This window comes from Lissotriton vulgaris, chromosome 11 (genome assembly GCF_964263255.1).
Source record: "Lissotriton vulgaris chromosome 11, aLisVul1.2, whole genome shotgun sequence".
In the NCBI taxonomy this organism is placed as follows: Eukaryota; Metazoa; Chordata; class Amphibia; order Caudata; family Salamandridae; genus Lissotriton; species Lissotriton vulgaris.
The window spans coordinates 114,106,950-114,122,321 of record NC_141699.1 but is presented as its reverse complement, the minus strand read 5'-3'; the positions used below and the strand labels follow the sequence as shown (position 1 = coordinate 114,122,321).

At 43.7% G+C, this 15,372-nt stretch overlaps 1 protein-coding gene across 1 annotated transcript in view; it reads left to right on the top strand.

Annotated features, from left to right (window-relative positions):
* The window catches only part of UNC119B (unc-119 lipid binding chaperone B), a 35,521-nt gene extending 25,023 nt beyond the window's left edge, over positions 1–10,498 (top strand). Inside the window, exon 5 of the mRNA XM_086942848.1 lies at positions 6,464–10,498. Coding sequence (XP_086798974.1) covers positions 6,464–6,576 — 113 coding nt within the window. The 3' untranslated portion in view covers positions 6,577–10,498. The remainder of the gene's footprint in view (positions 1–6,463) is intronic.
* The last annotated feature ends 4,874 nt before the right edge of the window (positions 10,499–15,372 follow it).

Sequence of the window (15,372 nt, the reverse complement as noted above, 5' to 3'; positions counted from 1 at the left end):
GGGCACTACAGATGTTGTTTCCCTTTCTGTATGCACAGTTGTCCTCATTAGATGGCATGTATGGATGTATTCAGCCTGATTCTCAGGGGATTTCCATGCCATCTTGATTGCCATACCGATTGATAGACCTCTGCGACAAGAAATTTGAATACAGCAGAACTATGGTTCGTTCTATGGATTACTTTCCCATGCTTACCAGTTATATCAGCAAACAGACATGATGCTCACAGGAGCTTAATTGGGACCTTGAGACCATTGGTGGTCCAGCATTGCATGCCTTATTGATATTCAATCATACAAAAAACATATTCCTTGAGGAATTACTTGGATCACAATTATTTCCATACTCCATGTTGGTCCACAAAGTAAATCCAAATGTTAAATTATACAAAATAGAACTAACAGTCATGGGAATATTAAGGAGAAAAATATTCTTTTATTTCATTAATGTACAATTTTGTATTATACATGTTCCCAACATTCTATACAAACACTGTATTTTCAACCAAATCATAACACTGGCAAATGTAGATGTTAGCAGTATCTGTGCCAGTAACTTCTATCATGAAATACATTGAAGCGCAGTCCCCTCTTTTGACGCAGATAATGATAACATCAATTGTAATCCCAGATTTATAAGCCTGAAGTTATTAGTATCAGTTGGATATAACCCAATTCAATATATAACATTTGGGGTTATAAAGGATGTGGTGTTAGCGTTTCACTCTTCAGTGGCCAGTTAGGTCCGTGAGCCCTTCTTCAGGACTCAGCGTTGTTGAACAGTTCACTCCTGTGAATACTTGCTTCCTTAAACATTAAATCCAAACAGGCAGCATACGTTTGAGTATTACCAATAGCAAATGAATTGGACTCCTCTTTCGCATTTGGTAAGAAGCCGTCTGAGTGAAACACCGAGACTTTAGAGTCGGCATGTGTGAACTGGATCTCCTACTGGGATTTATGCTGCCTGTTTGGATTTGATGGTTAAGGAAGCAAGGCTTATAAATCTGGGATTACAATTGATAATATTATCTGCGTTAAAAGGAGTGACTGCACTTCCATTTATCTCTTGATGGAATTACTGGAACAGATGCTGAGATTATTTCGAATTGGCAGTCATGATTTGAATGAAAATACTGTTTGGATATAATGGAATACCCATGTATAAAATAAAATATTACATTAATGAAGTAAAAATATGTTTATTCTTTATATCCTGTGACTGTTAGTTCTGTTTTGCATGATTTAACATTCGGATTCACTTTGTGGACTGGCATGAAGTACGGAAATAATTGTGATCAAAATAATTCCTCAAGGACTATTTTTTGTATGATTAGTATTTGAACCAGTTCCTTGGGGACAATTGGGTTTCCCTGGTGGGTTAATTTGACATTCCAACACATCAGACCGTTGGTTGGTTGTGTCTTAGACCTCAGTTTGTTAAACTTGCTTCTCAAAAAGATCAGAATGTTATCTTTTGTTCGGATTCGGCTGGCCTTGCACCCCAAGGATTGGATGATGTCCCTGGGCCTATAGGATAAGTACTTTCACGTGCTGGTCCTGCAGGCCTGATGGAAGCATCTCTGCTTTTGGTGGAGGCAAGCCCACTTCAACTGTCCTGACTGCCCTTTAGTGTTATTTATTGGTATGAATATCGTAAGATAAGCATTGCATCTGGTCTGCGAGTTATGGTTTGCTCGGCCATTGTGTGAGTTATGGATTGTGGTCCTAACCATAACTTTTTATTCGCTTTTTTTTAAACTGTTTTTTCGATTTTAATTCGTAACAATGACTGCAATGAAAATGTGCTTTTAGGTGAAAGTTTTGAGGGGGTCTTTTAACACAAGTTGGTGTTCTGTAAAGCACCTAGAACTTCAGTGACACTTTTGTTTCAATTTTCTGGTCATAGAGGCCCACACACCCAACATTTATTTTTGGAGTTAGCGGGTCCTTAATTGGGCTTATGGTTTCAAGCACAAGCTTCACAGACCTGGGCCAGCCTCATCTGAACCCTTACTTAGTTTAATGAAGCACTCACTGACACCCGTATGGCAAGGAAAGCGTTGCTGTTCCCCATCAGTGAACAGGCAGGTATCCAGTTGCTTTTTTAATTTGAAATCAAGAAGGGGAAGGTGGAAGGGATATTGACCCATTCAGCCTACTAGCATAATATTCAAAATCCATTAGGAATGGATCACTTGACGGAGTAACCAGGGTTTGCAATAATCATCCAAATCCTCAATAAAAAAAACCCTCCTTCACATCTCAAATCGTGAGGCGGTATATCTTGGTTCTCCGCCTTATATTAAAAAAAGTGACAGCATCATCATTGGGTTTTGTTTTAGTTGTATGCTTCCTCCATTCGGAGGAGAACCACTGGTTATTACAGTAGTGATCAACTAGAAGGTAAGTGATGAACAGTGCTATAGTGAGTGTGAAGCAAGGTGGTGATGTTAAAAAAATAAAAAAAATAAAAAATTCTTGCTTACCTAGTTTAAAAATGATTTAATGGTATAGGTTCCAGATTTGTCTAAAAACAGTTTTGTACGTGTGTAGACATATTAGTCTTGCGCACTATATTGTCCATAAAAGGTCAACATGTTTCAGCCCCTCTGGAAAAAGGGGCCATCGAGAGAGTACCAGCCTTGGAAATACGGTTGTTTTCTCCCTCCATTTATTTCTGCAGGAGGACAGAGGCCTTCACCCTCTTCAGGACATTGCCCTCTGGATGCCTTACAGGGGAACGACTTAATTAAAAATGTTCTCATTGGCCCGATGTATGTCTGCCCTGGATCCGGGCGACCGGATGGTTGCCTTGGACTTGTGGTATGCATGACCTGTTACCTGCGGTTCAAGGTAGGACTGAAGCAATTTCAGTTTGCAATGCCCCCTTTAGCCTTACTAGTTCCTCTTGGGTGTTCACAAAAGTGATGGTGGCGATTGCTGCCTTTTTGCCAGAGGTTGGGAGATACCTGTTTTTCCCTTTCTTGGTGGCTGCCGAAGGTAGGCTCGCCACAGTCTGTTGTAAACTGCAAACAATGATTGAAAACCTACTTCCCTCTTTGCGGTTCCCCGTCAAAGAGCCAAAGTTCTCCTGACTACTTTGCAGAGGCTCCCTTTTATAGGGGCTCTTCTGGACACTGCCGTTTGGAGCTTTCTTTTCTCATGACTAGTCCTGGACATTCAAGTTCTAAACCTCATGTTTAGCTGTGGTCCTGGATTTCAGTTAGGGGTTCCGAGACTTCTAGGCCTGCTGGCCTCATGTATTCTACTTGTCCACTGTGCCAGGTTTGAGAGGAGACGGTGCGAGATCTGTATTGGTGGCTACAACAACACAATCTGGCCAGCGGCAAATTCCTCACTTCGCATCCAGAGCAGACATTGGTGATGGGTGCACCCCTGCTGAGCAGGGCAAGTCTTCTGGGCAGATGCTCACTCTAAAGATCTTTTGTCCTGGGCTGGACATCAAGCATATCTACTTCTTGAAAATACCCAGGACGAAGAACCACCATTTCTTGTCTGAAGAACAGTCTGAAAAAAGATCGAAAGCTGATGCCTCACAATGCCATTGCTGCCAGTCAGATGCTGAAAGATGGGCTCCCTCAACACCAGAGGATATTTGAAGCCAAGCAAGTCATCATCCATTTCACATTAAATGCAGCAAGAAGACACTGCACCCATATACTTGACAAAGAAACTTTGCCTTCCGATTCTTTCATGGTACACATCGCTAAGAAGTCGGCACTTGTAGGTGTTACAGAAGACACTCTGCCTCCTGCCTTCAAAAGTAAGATTGTTGTGGCATGAAGTGCCTCTTGTTGGGGGGGCTATAATGCAGTGGCATGTCAAGCCAGCACCAATAGGAGATGGAACTAAAGCAGCATCCTCATGATTATAAAAAGAGGGCTACAGAGATCTTACACAGCGGCAGACTTATTTCCAATGCTCGTATCAGACGTTTCTTGGAAACAGTGCAGGCCGTCTCAAGGCATGTCAGTGCAGATATCCTTTAGCAGCTTGGCTAAGAAATTCTGGATTCCATCTTGAAGTCTAGCAGCACCTCTCAGGTCATCTAGTTGATGACTAGAGGTGCTCAAGGATGAGGTCCCCCAGCTGCCAAACAATAACCTTCCTCTCGTTCTCCTCCGCACCTGTGAGTTGTACCTTTCATATTGGGAGGACAGAACTTCTGCTCGGTCTGTTTTCTCCACTGTCACCCACAGTTACTGCTTGGAGTTTTGTACCGCCCAGCTCTCGTAAATCAAAAAGGACAACCTCAACCCATCATTGCAAGAGGTAAAAGCACTTCTACTGAATGTAGGAACAGACATAGTGCCAATACATCAACTGGAACAAGGAGTTTACTTTATATTTTGTAATCCTCAAAAAGGACAAAATCCCCAAGATCCATCTTTAGTGCTTAATAGTTATCTAACTTAAAGAGTATCTCGGTACAATAATTTATGCCACTCCTAGCTGCATAGTTCATATGGTGACACTGAAGCTCCGACTCCTACTATCCTGTCCCTTTACATCAGGCACATCAACAGTACCTGGGTTTTTTGTAAGTGGAACACACAATCAATTGAAGTTCCTATCTTTCATAGTAATTACAGCTCCACAGGGATCATTTTTAAGTTGATTGGTTATCCTGCCACGTTTCTAGATTTACTTGGCTGAATTCCATCTGAAAGATTCTTGATTGTAATTCACTGCCCATCAATCTGGGAATTTTGCTAGCGATTTATTAAAGCACAACAAATTTTGGCTACAACAAGGCTAATGACTAGAACTGTTGATTAAATGTTGTTGTTAATATAAACAAGATTTCGTTCTAAGCTGCCTTTCTGCCCTAACCATGGATTCGAGTCCGGCAGCAAAGCATGAAGAGTTATAAGCACATAGAAAGGCCCCTTTCTAAATGTGGCATTACAACCATAGTAATGAAAAATCCATCTACTCCTTTAAGAAGGATATATCACTACTATTCCAAACATGTTAACGCTATTCTTTTCAGATCCATAATTACCACAGAAAAGCAAATCCGGGATTTCCCAATGCAAACCTATGAGAGGAGCAGCACTTGCAGTAGTGAAATACGAAATAGGGTGTTTGTCACTACCAGGACCTGCCACAAAATGAAGGCACCTGGATCAGGAGCCAGTGGAGTTCCCTAAGGGCGTAGTGTGATGTGGCCTCAAAAGTGGGAGGTTGAGGACTAGTCCGTCCAGTGCTTAATTTGATCCGAAGGGGCCACCGGCACTTATTTTTCCGCATCAGATTTACCGAGCGCCAGAAAAGGGGAAACGCACAGATTGGTAAAATGGACGAAGAGAAAGGTGGCAAAGCCCCAACAAAGGGATAAAGCAGGACCCTGCAAGAATGAGATAAAAGGGCAGAGTTTCTGGTAGTGGATTTAAGACGATCATGTTTTGTATTCGACGGGCCTATATTTCATTGCAACAGCTGTGTGCTGAGCAGAAATTCAGGCACCACCACTTTTTCATTTACAAATTAAGCACAGTTGGACTGGTGCATTTTTGGACCGTCTGCAGTCTACTTGTTAAAACACTGTTTTTTTTCATTGATAGAAGAAAATTGAACAGGTTGTTCAGCGTTTGTGTGTTTAAGGTTAGTTCTAACATAATTCTATCTCTAGATATGAATCCTCTCAGTATTTGACCCTTTTGTGCAGAAACCTGTAATGCCAGGGATGCACTTAGTAGACTTTGATGTACAGATGCTATGTGTTTCACAGGTTGTGCTCTTCAGTTTTATATAGGGCAGCCCATTAGATGTAAACCATGCACTGGGCATGATGCCAGTACGCCAGGTTCTGGTTCGATGTAAAGTCAATATAGCATGTTTAGATTTCAGAAACTGTGCTCACACTAGAGTCAAGAAATAAACTTGAGTATTCGTTTTCTTGCAATATATGCCACCCAGTCTGCTGTCCACTGGGGTATTTACAGGCAGCTACGTGCACCAGTGCTGTTCATTTTTGGTGTCAGGTCAGCAGCACTATCATTGAGGAACAGCCGATTCAGGGAGCTGTTGAAATACTAAATGTGTGTTTTATGTTATGGTTGTCGAGCTACGTCTCTGCAGACACATGAGAAATTCTAGAAATCGATTTTGGGTTCAGTTCCTTCTGTCTCCATTTTAGTAGACCTTTCCTTCCACCAGTACACTGAAATGCAGAGTGTTGTGATGTATGCTATAGCTGTTTGCCAGTTACGTATGAATAGCATTGTAAATTCTTTGTTATTTGCCAAAATCTGTTATGCTTTTAATTTTTTCCCCATCCCTTTCGTTTACATATTTCTTTCCCAAATCAATGCTGCTACGGTTCTGAAATGCATCAGTGGTATTGTCCTTCCATGATCCTCTCCTGTTGCGTAGTTGTTTCCTTTTCAGATGGTCCGTTCACTCCTTTTAACCGATTCCTTCATTTGTCCCACAGTTCGCCTGATGATTGAGAACCCCTACGAGACTCGTTCTGACAGCTTTTACTTTGTGGACAACAAGCTGATCATGCACAACAAAGCAGACTATGCCTACAATGGAGGACAGTGAAACAGAGTTCTTCCTCCCATGCAGGTCTCTACTGCAGCTAACCATTCCAAATATAAGATGGGAAGAAGGCTCCCAGGCGGCTCTGAACACCCAAAACTGGAATCTTGGAGCTTGGACTGCCCAAGTGGTACTGCTAATGCTGCTCCTCCCGTCCCCAACCTCCCTGCTTCCAGCATTGCAATACACATGGTCAGGTTACCTCTGTAAAGGTAGCGCTGCAGAACAGCAGGGTAGCATTTTGTATTGCTGTTTGCCTAGTTACAAGGGAAGAAGCTTTATTTATTGACTCTATAGTATTTTTTTGTATCTTTTTCATTCCTACTGTTTCTGTTACGCAGACAAAGCTGGCCAGCTACTCCTTGGAAAGGGGTCTAAGATCGGCCAGCTCTTCACTATCCGCAATCAGCAGACTCAAGTAGCCAATGCAATATTAAGGGGGGAGTTTGGTGGGTGAACATCTGGCAGTGAGAAGTTATGATGCCTTCTTCATGCTGATCAGTTTACTTAATGCACAGTTTTGCCCAACTCTCCTTCCTGTCTCAGTATGCCTCACTGGTAAAGAGTTTGGTAATGCCTACCCTTGTCGGTTTTCTGGAAGATCATTTTCATTGTGTGCCCGTGAAGTGCCTGTGGTGTGTACACCATTCTAATGACCGTTTCTGCCTCATGGTCAAGACCAGTTCGTATTCGAGGATATAGTCTGTCACTACCTAAGGAAGCCAACCATGTGAACAGGGTGGGCATGACTTTGCACACATGAGGTGAGAGGGTACCTTGGGCCAGACCGTGCAGAGAAACTTGTAGCACCCTGCTCCTTTTAGGGATGCCTTCTAGCATTCGTTGGTTTCAGCCTATCCAGGTGGTGTACATTAAGCAGAAAGGCTATGGAATATTTCAGGCCCTCATTGTTAACCTGTCAGAACCCACAAAAAAGCAGATGCTGCACATTGAGTTGGTCTTTTGAAGCAATGAAGTGACGTTACATGTCAGTTTAGCTACGAACTGTCTGAGTTGATTGTTGGAGATGCCACAGCTTTTCCAGGGGTCCAAGGGAATGTAAGATGGTAGCAGAGTCTGTGGTTCACTGTAACGATAATGGGCTCGTGCTGTTTGCAAGATCACTAGCCTCGAGTGTCAAATTGATATAGCACAATGGTGATTCAACTTTTTCTATAGAGAACAGGGAGTTGTCTAGTCTATTCGAGGAGTAGACTTGTGAGAAAGCAATATGCATTACAAACCTTATTTACAGGTGGAAAGAGTGGGTAAAGAATTTGGCGAGTGGAGTGTTTTTCTGTCTCCAAATAGTGATAGTTGTCCTGTCTTGCTTGGAAGAGTAGATTAAAGTTTATCCTGTGGAAGAACGACAGAGTAATGCATTGAGATTTGAGTGGTCCGCCGTCCTTGAATCCTTTTTCTATCACTTAAAACGACTGTAGTTTTTTCTTGGATACTCGCAGGTTACACCTTGTGTGCCATGGCTGGCTACTCCTACAGCTATATACGTTCAGCAGTACTGATGGAGTGAGTGGGGAGTCACTAACATCGCCTGGTAAGCTGTAAAAAGCAATGTCTCTGGTTGTCACGGACTTCTTGCAGGGCACACTGTAGCAGCGAATTAAATCCGATACCTCTGGTTTCAGTGTAAGCGACTGCAGCTTGCTCCAGAAGCGCACCCAAGTACCCTTGAAAGGTGTATGATAAGAGAAACTAAACTTGTTTGGTGTTCTTTATGCCCAGGCACTTTGAGAATGGCCCCTGCAAGGTTTGTATAGCACTGAACCAAAAAAAAAACATAATGTCTAATTCCAAGCACTTGTACTCACCAAGTCGGCCCGGCCTTTAAGAGCACTACAGTCTCTAGGTTTGTACCTCACTTTTCTCTTTTGAGTAAATTTTTCCACTGCTCAAAGTTACCAATGAGACCATAGGAGTCTCAGACGTAACTTAAAAATTGCAGAGAAACTGTACGGGGGAGCTAATAAAATCCCAGGTTCAGTGACAAGAATATGATGCTCTGAAGTGTGGCATCGTTGCTCTCTGCTTCAATATCTGTTCCTGATGTTTTGAAACCTGTTTTGAAGTGTTTCCTCATTGCCCTATCTCTTTCTAATGTACTAAATGATGTCTTGGAACATCTTTAAATTTGCCAGTTCAGAATTTACTGAGCTGCTTGGTGATCTGTAGCAGCAGGATTTGACTTGCTAACAAGCTTTTGATATGACAAGTGTGCCAGCCATTCTAATTTTCTTGGGATTCAAATAAAATTTTGTTTATACTGAAAAAAGGTGCAAACTTGAAACTACTGGGCAAGTTTTTACGACCATCCTAAATTTGCTTTTTTGGGCATGATATGAGCAGCAGTTTTTTTCATTGTACAATGAGGCATACAACTGTTCTGATAGATTCATAAACTGTTTCCTGAATCACTGTACTGTTGCACTAGTCGAAGGATCTTTGTGTGCAATGTATTTTGTATCACTCACTGAACGTACTTGGATTCCAGCGACCCACTCAGTTTCTGAAACCAATCCTGATGGAAGTATTAGCCTGCAGCAGCAGTAAACCTCAAACAAAATGGAATACTTTAAGCAAACACATGAATGTTTGATGAGTTACTACATAAAAATAGACATGAATGCAAAGTAATGTGTAACTTTGTACCCCTGTAAGCTTTCACATTTTTTTTTTCTATGCACCTTGGCATATGGTGCAAACATGTTTAGCATGTGTTGAAAATCTGCTAGCTCATCTTTCCTTTCTTCCTCTGACAATCTATTTTCTACGTTTAAGTATATTTAAAAAGGGATGTTGCCCTATAATGGTGTGCACTGATTTTATGCACCTGTGCAGTCTCAGACCCTGTTATTTTTTTATGCATTTTCTCTTTAGCATTGCTTTGGTGCTCTACTTCGTGTTGCTGGTGCACCATCTCAATTCCCTCTACCAGCACAGTCCCCTCAGTTTTGCGTTTTTAACATGCACATTAAGTAGGTTGTATCTAGTTTCATTTTTCCCAGTTTATGTGAGATGAAGACTACAGCAGCCCATATCCACAATCACAGTGAGGAAAGTTGGCATTGAAAATTACCATTGAGAGGGTTTTTTCATAGCCCTCAACATGCTGCCTGCTTACTTTGGGAAAGGACCAATCAGCCAAGTCTTCCTTTACACTTGGACCATTTGTTTCTGTAGCACAAGGCCCTGGAGCAATGTTAGTGTGTAAACAAGACTTTGACAAATTGTTAGACCACTAAATGTTTTCAGGATGCGTTCTATTTATTTGGTATTAAGTTGTGGGATCCAACAGTTTTGTTCCATATGTAGAGAACTGTACAGAAAAGAAAACCGTAACATATTTGCTGTTTTGTAGTTAATTTTATTGGCACTCCTTCCAGTCGTAGTCTGCTCTGGGATAGTTTGGTTTGCAGAGTAGACCTTGCACTTTTATCAGCTGTTTTCGTATTATCTACTCTGTCGGGAAAAATCACACATTCCTCGCAGCATGTCTTAATTGGTCAGCATTACTTGTCTTTTGAAAATGGTAGGTTTTTTTCCACCTGAAACACCAATACAAACGTTGTATACTTGTGCCGAGTTCTTCCTTAGCTCCAGGGCCGAAGTGTCCATATTTAAATGTATATATATTTTTGTAGGTACTGAAATATATTAGATACAGTAGGTTTCTTTCATGGACATTGCTAACTTGTCATAATGTGTTTTTATTTGTAAATGCTTAATTTACTCCCATCTTTCTGTGAAAAAGTTTGGAAAACGATTTCCCTGCTTAGCTATTAAAAGTTGGATTTCTGTCTGTCTTGTAATGGATGGCTTTCCTTGTTGAAAGTGAACTAGGGGACATATTTGTATAAATGGTTATTTTGTCACAAATAAAAGAAATAAAAAGAATTTTCACAGAGTTGATACACGTTTGTGTGTTCATTTGATGGTAAGACCTTTCTTGGGGGTCACCATCTAGATCAGGAATGCTGGGTAATAGTAATTTGTCATTGAGTGTGTGTAGTGCGCCTGCATGTGATAATGAACAAGTTACTTACCTTCTGCAACTATGTCTCTGTAAGAGACGTATGTTCTAGATTCCTTACCTTAGCAGGGCTCGAAATATTCACTCGACCGCTCGCATTTGCAAATCGTATGTATTCAGGTCGAGCTATTTTTAGGTCCTACTCGCCCTTTCTGGGGAGTAGGAATACAAACTGACACATGACCTCTGCCTCTGAAACCAGAGGAAATGTGACAAGATAGCAAGATTTAAAGGCATCTTTATTGCTCATAAAGTAAACGAGCAATAAAAATGCTGTTAAATCTTAACTTGTCACATTTGCTCAGCTTTCAGAGTCCGAGGTAAAGTGCATTTGTTAGGTCGAGGAGATTTTATAGGTTACTAGACCTGCAGGGCTAGTGTGTTTTATAATGATTTTTCGAGCCCTGCTTAGAATTACCCCAGGTGTCAGACTGGATCTGTAGAATTTTTTCTTAGCAGTACATCTGTGCGTCAGTAGGTGGCGTTGGTCGACGCCGCGTTCGTCGTCAGTGTTGTTCGCTGGGATGACTTGCGGTGCCTATTTAGATGCCGCCCCTTAGGTCTAACATCAGTTCTGACACTACTTCCCACACCAGAAGCACAGAGCCATGCAAGACACTGACCACTGGTGCGGTAAAGTACGGCCCTGCAAGGTATCCCTGTCCCTAGAAGTAAGTTCGCAGAGCAGGGAGGATTGGTGGGGTGGTAAGGAATCTATAACTAACGCATGTATCTTACAGATGCATCGTTACCAAAGGTAAGTAACTTTTTAATCTGAAAGAGGCTATTATAGATTCCTTACCTTAGAATAGATACCCCAGCAATACCAACCCCAGAGGAGGGTCTGCGAACTAAGTTAACACCAGAAAGTCCTAGAGGACTGAATGGGCAAAATAGCAGTACCTCCAGACTTGGCTGCAGTAATGTCTGGTGAACGTCTGCAAAGATGCCCATGTGGCTGCCTGACACAGGTCAGAGTGGAAGTCCTTGAGCAAGAGCAGTAGTAGCCGCCATAGCTCTGGTAGAATGAGCACCGAGCCCCACTGGAGGTTCCTCCTTCGCCAAAGCGTAACATATTGTAATACAAAGGACAACCCATCTCGATGTAACTCTTTTGAACAGCCAGACCTTTCTTGGTACCCATATAGCCAATGAAGAGTTGATTGTCCTCCCGGAAATCTTTTGTGCGGTCAAGGTACACACGTTTGGGGTCCAGACGGTGGAGTCTCTCCTCCACTTTGGAAGGGTGCGGAGGTGGGAAAAATCTGGGCAAAGTAACTGTCTCCAATGTGAAAGGGTGTAACTACTTTGGGAAGGAACAAAGGCCGTGCCCTAAGCACCACTTTGTCCGGATGCACAGAGAAGAAAGGGGGCTTAGAAGAAAAGAGCCTGGAGCTTGCTCACTCTGCGAGCAGAGGTGATGGCAACAAGGAAAGCGGTCTTCAGAGGGAGGTGCCTGAGAAGACAGTTGTGAAGAGGCTCGAAGGGAGCGTAGATAAGATCGGTTTAGACCAGGTTGAAGTCCCATTGGGGCATTATGAAGGGAGAAGGGGAAAGATTAGTAATGCCCCTTGAAGAATCTATATACAATATGAGACTTGAACAAAGATAGCTGATCTGGAAGCCGAAGGAAAGCAGAGATGGCTGCAAGATAGCCTTTAAGAGTGCCCAGGGCAGAGCCCTGTTGGGTAAAAAAGTATATACAACAGGACCTCTGAAAGGGGGGCAGAAAGGGGATCCACAACTTTTGCTGTGCACCATGCCTCAAAGTTGTCCCATTGACAGGCGTATACCGTCTTAGTGGATGAAAGCCTGGCTGCCAAGATGACGTTAGACTTCGAGAGGAAGGTCAAAAGCTGTCAACTGTCTCCGCTCAATCTCCACACAAGGAGGTGGAGGCTGGATAGGTTCAGGTGAAGAACCCTCCCCTGCTGCTAAGACAGAAGATCTCCCTAAAGAGGCAGTCTGAGTGGAGGATCGATGGCCATGCTCAGGCGCTCTGGGTACCAGACTCTTCGTGCCCAGTCTAGGGCCACAAGAATAACTTGGGCCTGGTTGCGCTTGATCTTCTTCAGCACTTTAGACCGAAGTGGTACAAGCGGAAAGATGTACATGAGGCCGGAGTTCCACTCGTGACAAAAGGGTCGACAAGCGAGTGCCGCCTTGGAAATTCCAACACCAGAATTGCTGACACTGCGCGTTCTCTTCAGTGGTGAACAGATCTAACCAAGGCTCTCCCCACCGCTGAAAGAGACCTTGCACCACCTCAGAGTGAAGATGCCATTCATGATCCTTCATATTTACAACAAGGGGTGGTGAGGGACAGAGTCTCTGAATTAAGCAGAAAGCTCTCACCCAGTCAAGAGATCAGGGCTAGATCCAACACCGTTTTTTAGCTCACTGCACCATCCCAGTTTCAGAACCTGGCTGTATGCAAATTAGTCTGTTCCTGTCCCAGTGCATGATGGGAACAGGGCAAACCAAACTACAAAAGCCAATTCTTACACTGGGAAGGAAACAAGCTCCCGGGGACCGGTTTCTGGCATTACAGCCGTCTTCGGCCCGGTTTGCTTGAATCCTGATGGTGCAATGAGCAAGGGTCTCACATCTGAGAATACCCTTCCACGCTTAGGGTGGACAAAAATATTTACAACAAGGGGTGGTGAGGGACAGAGTCTCTGAATTAAGCAGAAAGCTCTCACCCAGTCAAGAGATCAGGGCTAGATCCAACACTGTTTTTTAGCTCACTGCACCATCCCAGTTTCAGAACCTGGCTGTATGCAAATTAGTCTGTTCCTGTCCCAGTGCATGATGGGAACAGGGCAAACCAAACTACAAAAGCCAATTCTTACACTGGGAAGGAAACAAGCTCCCGGGGACCGGTTTCTGGCATTACAGCCGTCTTCGGCCCGGTTTGCTTGAATCCTGATGGTGCAATGAGCAAGGGTCTCACATCTGAGAATACCCTTCCACGCTTAGGGTGGACAAAAATATTTACAACAAGGGGTGGTGAGGGACAGAGTCTCTGAATTAAGCAGAAAGCTCTCACCCAGTCAAGAGATCAGGGCTAGATCCAACACCGTTTTTTAGCTCACTGCACCATCCCAGTTTCAGAACCTGGCTGTATGCAAATTAGTCTGTTCCTGTCCCAGTGCATGATGGGAACAGGGCAAACCAAACTACAAAAGCCAATTCTTACACTGGGAAGGAAACAAGCTCCCGGGGACCGGTTTCTGGCATTACAGCCGTCTTCGGCCCGGTTTGCTTGAATCCTGATGGTGCAATGAGCAAGGGTCTCACATCTGAGAATACCCTTCCACGCTTAGGGTGGACAGAAATATTTACAACAAGGGGTGGTGAGGGACAGAGTCTCTGAATTAAGCAGAAAGCTCTCACCCAGTCAAGAGATCAGGGCTAGATCCAACACCGTTTTTTAGCTCACTGCACCATCCCAGTTTCAGAACCTGGCTGTATGCAAATTAGTCTGTTCCTGTCCCAGTGCATGATGGGAACAGGGCAAACCAAACTACAAAAGCCAATTCTTACACTGGGAAGGAAACAAGCTCCCGGGGACCGGTTTCTGGCATTACAGCCGTCTTCGGCCCGGTTTGCTTGAATCCTGATGGTGCAATGAGCAAGGGTCTCACATCTGAGAATACCCTTCCACGCTTAGGGTGGACAAAAATATTTACAACAAGGGGTGGTGAGGGACAGAGTCTCTGAATTAAGCAGAAAGCTCTCACCCAGTCAAGAGATCAGGGCTAGATCCAACACTGTTTTTTAGCTCACTGCACCATCCCAGTTTCAGAACCTGGCTGTATGCAAATTAGTCTGTTCCTGTCCCAGTGCATGATGGGAACAGGGCAAACCAAACTACAAAAGCCAATTCTTACACTGGGAAGGAAACAAGCTCCCGGGGACCGGTTTCTGGCATTACAGCCGTCTTCGGCCCGGTTTGCTTGAATCCTGATGGTGCAATGAGCAAGGGTCTCACATCTGAGAATACCCTTCCACGCTTAGGGTGGACAAAAATATTTACAACAAGGGGTGGTGAGGGACAGAGTCTCTGAATTAAGCAGAAAGCTCTCACCCAGTCAAGAGATCAGGGCTAGATCCAACACCGTTTTTTAGCTCACTGCACCATCCCAGTTTCAGAACCTGGCTGTATGCAAATTAGTCTGTTCCTGTCCCAGTGCATGATGGGAACAGGGCAAACCAAACTACAAAAGCCAATTCTTACACTGGGAAGGAAACAAGCTCCCGGGGACCGGTTTCTGGCATTACAGCCGTCTTCGGCCCGGTTTGCTTGAATCCTGATGGTGCAATGAGCAAGGGTCTCACATCTGAGAATACCCTTCCACGCTTAGGGTGGACAGAAATATTTACAACAAGGGGTGGTGAGGGACAGAGTCTCTGAATTAAGCAGAAAGCTCTCACCCAGTCAAGAGATCAGGGCTAGATCCAACACCGTTTTTTAGCTCACTGCACCATCCCAGTTTCAGAACCTGGCTGTATGCAAATTAGTCTGTTCCTGTCCCAGTGCATGATGGGAACAGGGCAAACCAAACTACAAAAGCCAATTCTTACACTGGGAAGGAAACAAGCTCCCGGGGACCGGTTTCTGGCATTACAGCCGTCTTCGGCCCGGTTTGCTTGAATCCTGATGGTGCAATGAGCAAGGGTCTCACATCTGAGAATACCCTTCCACGCTTAGGGTGGACAAAAATATTTACAACAAGGGGTGGTGAGGG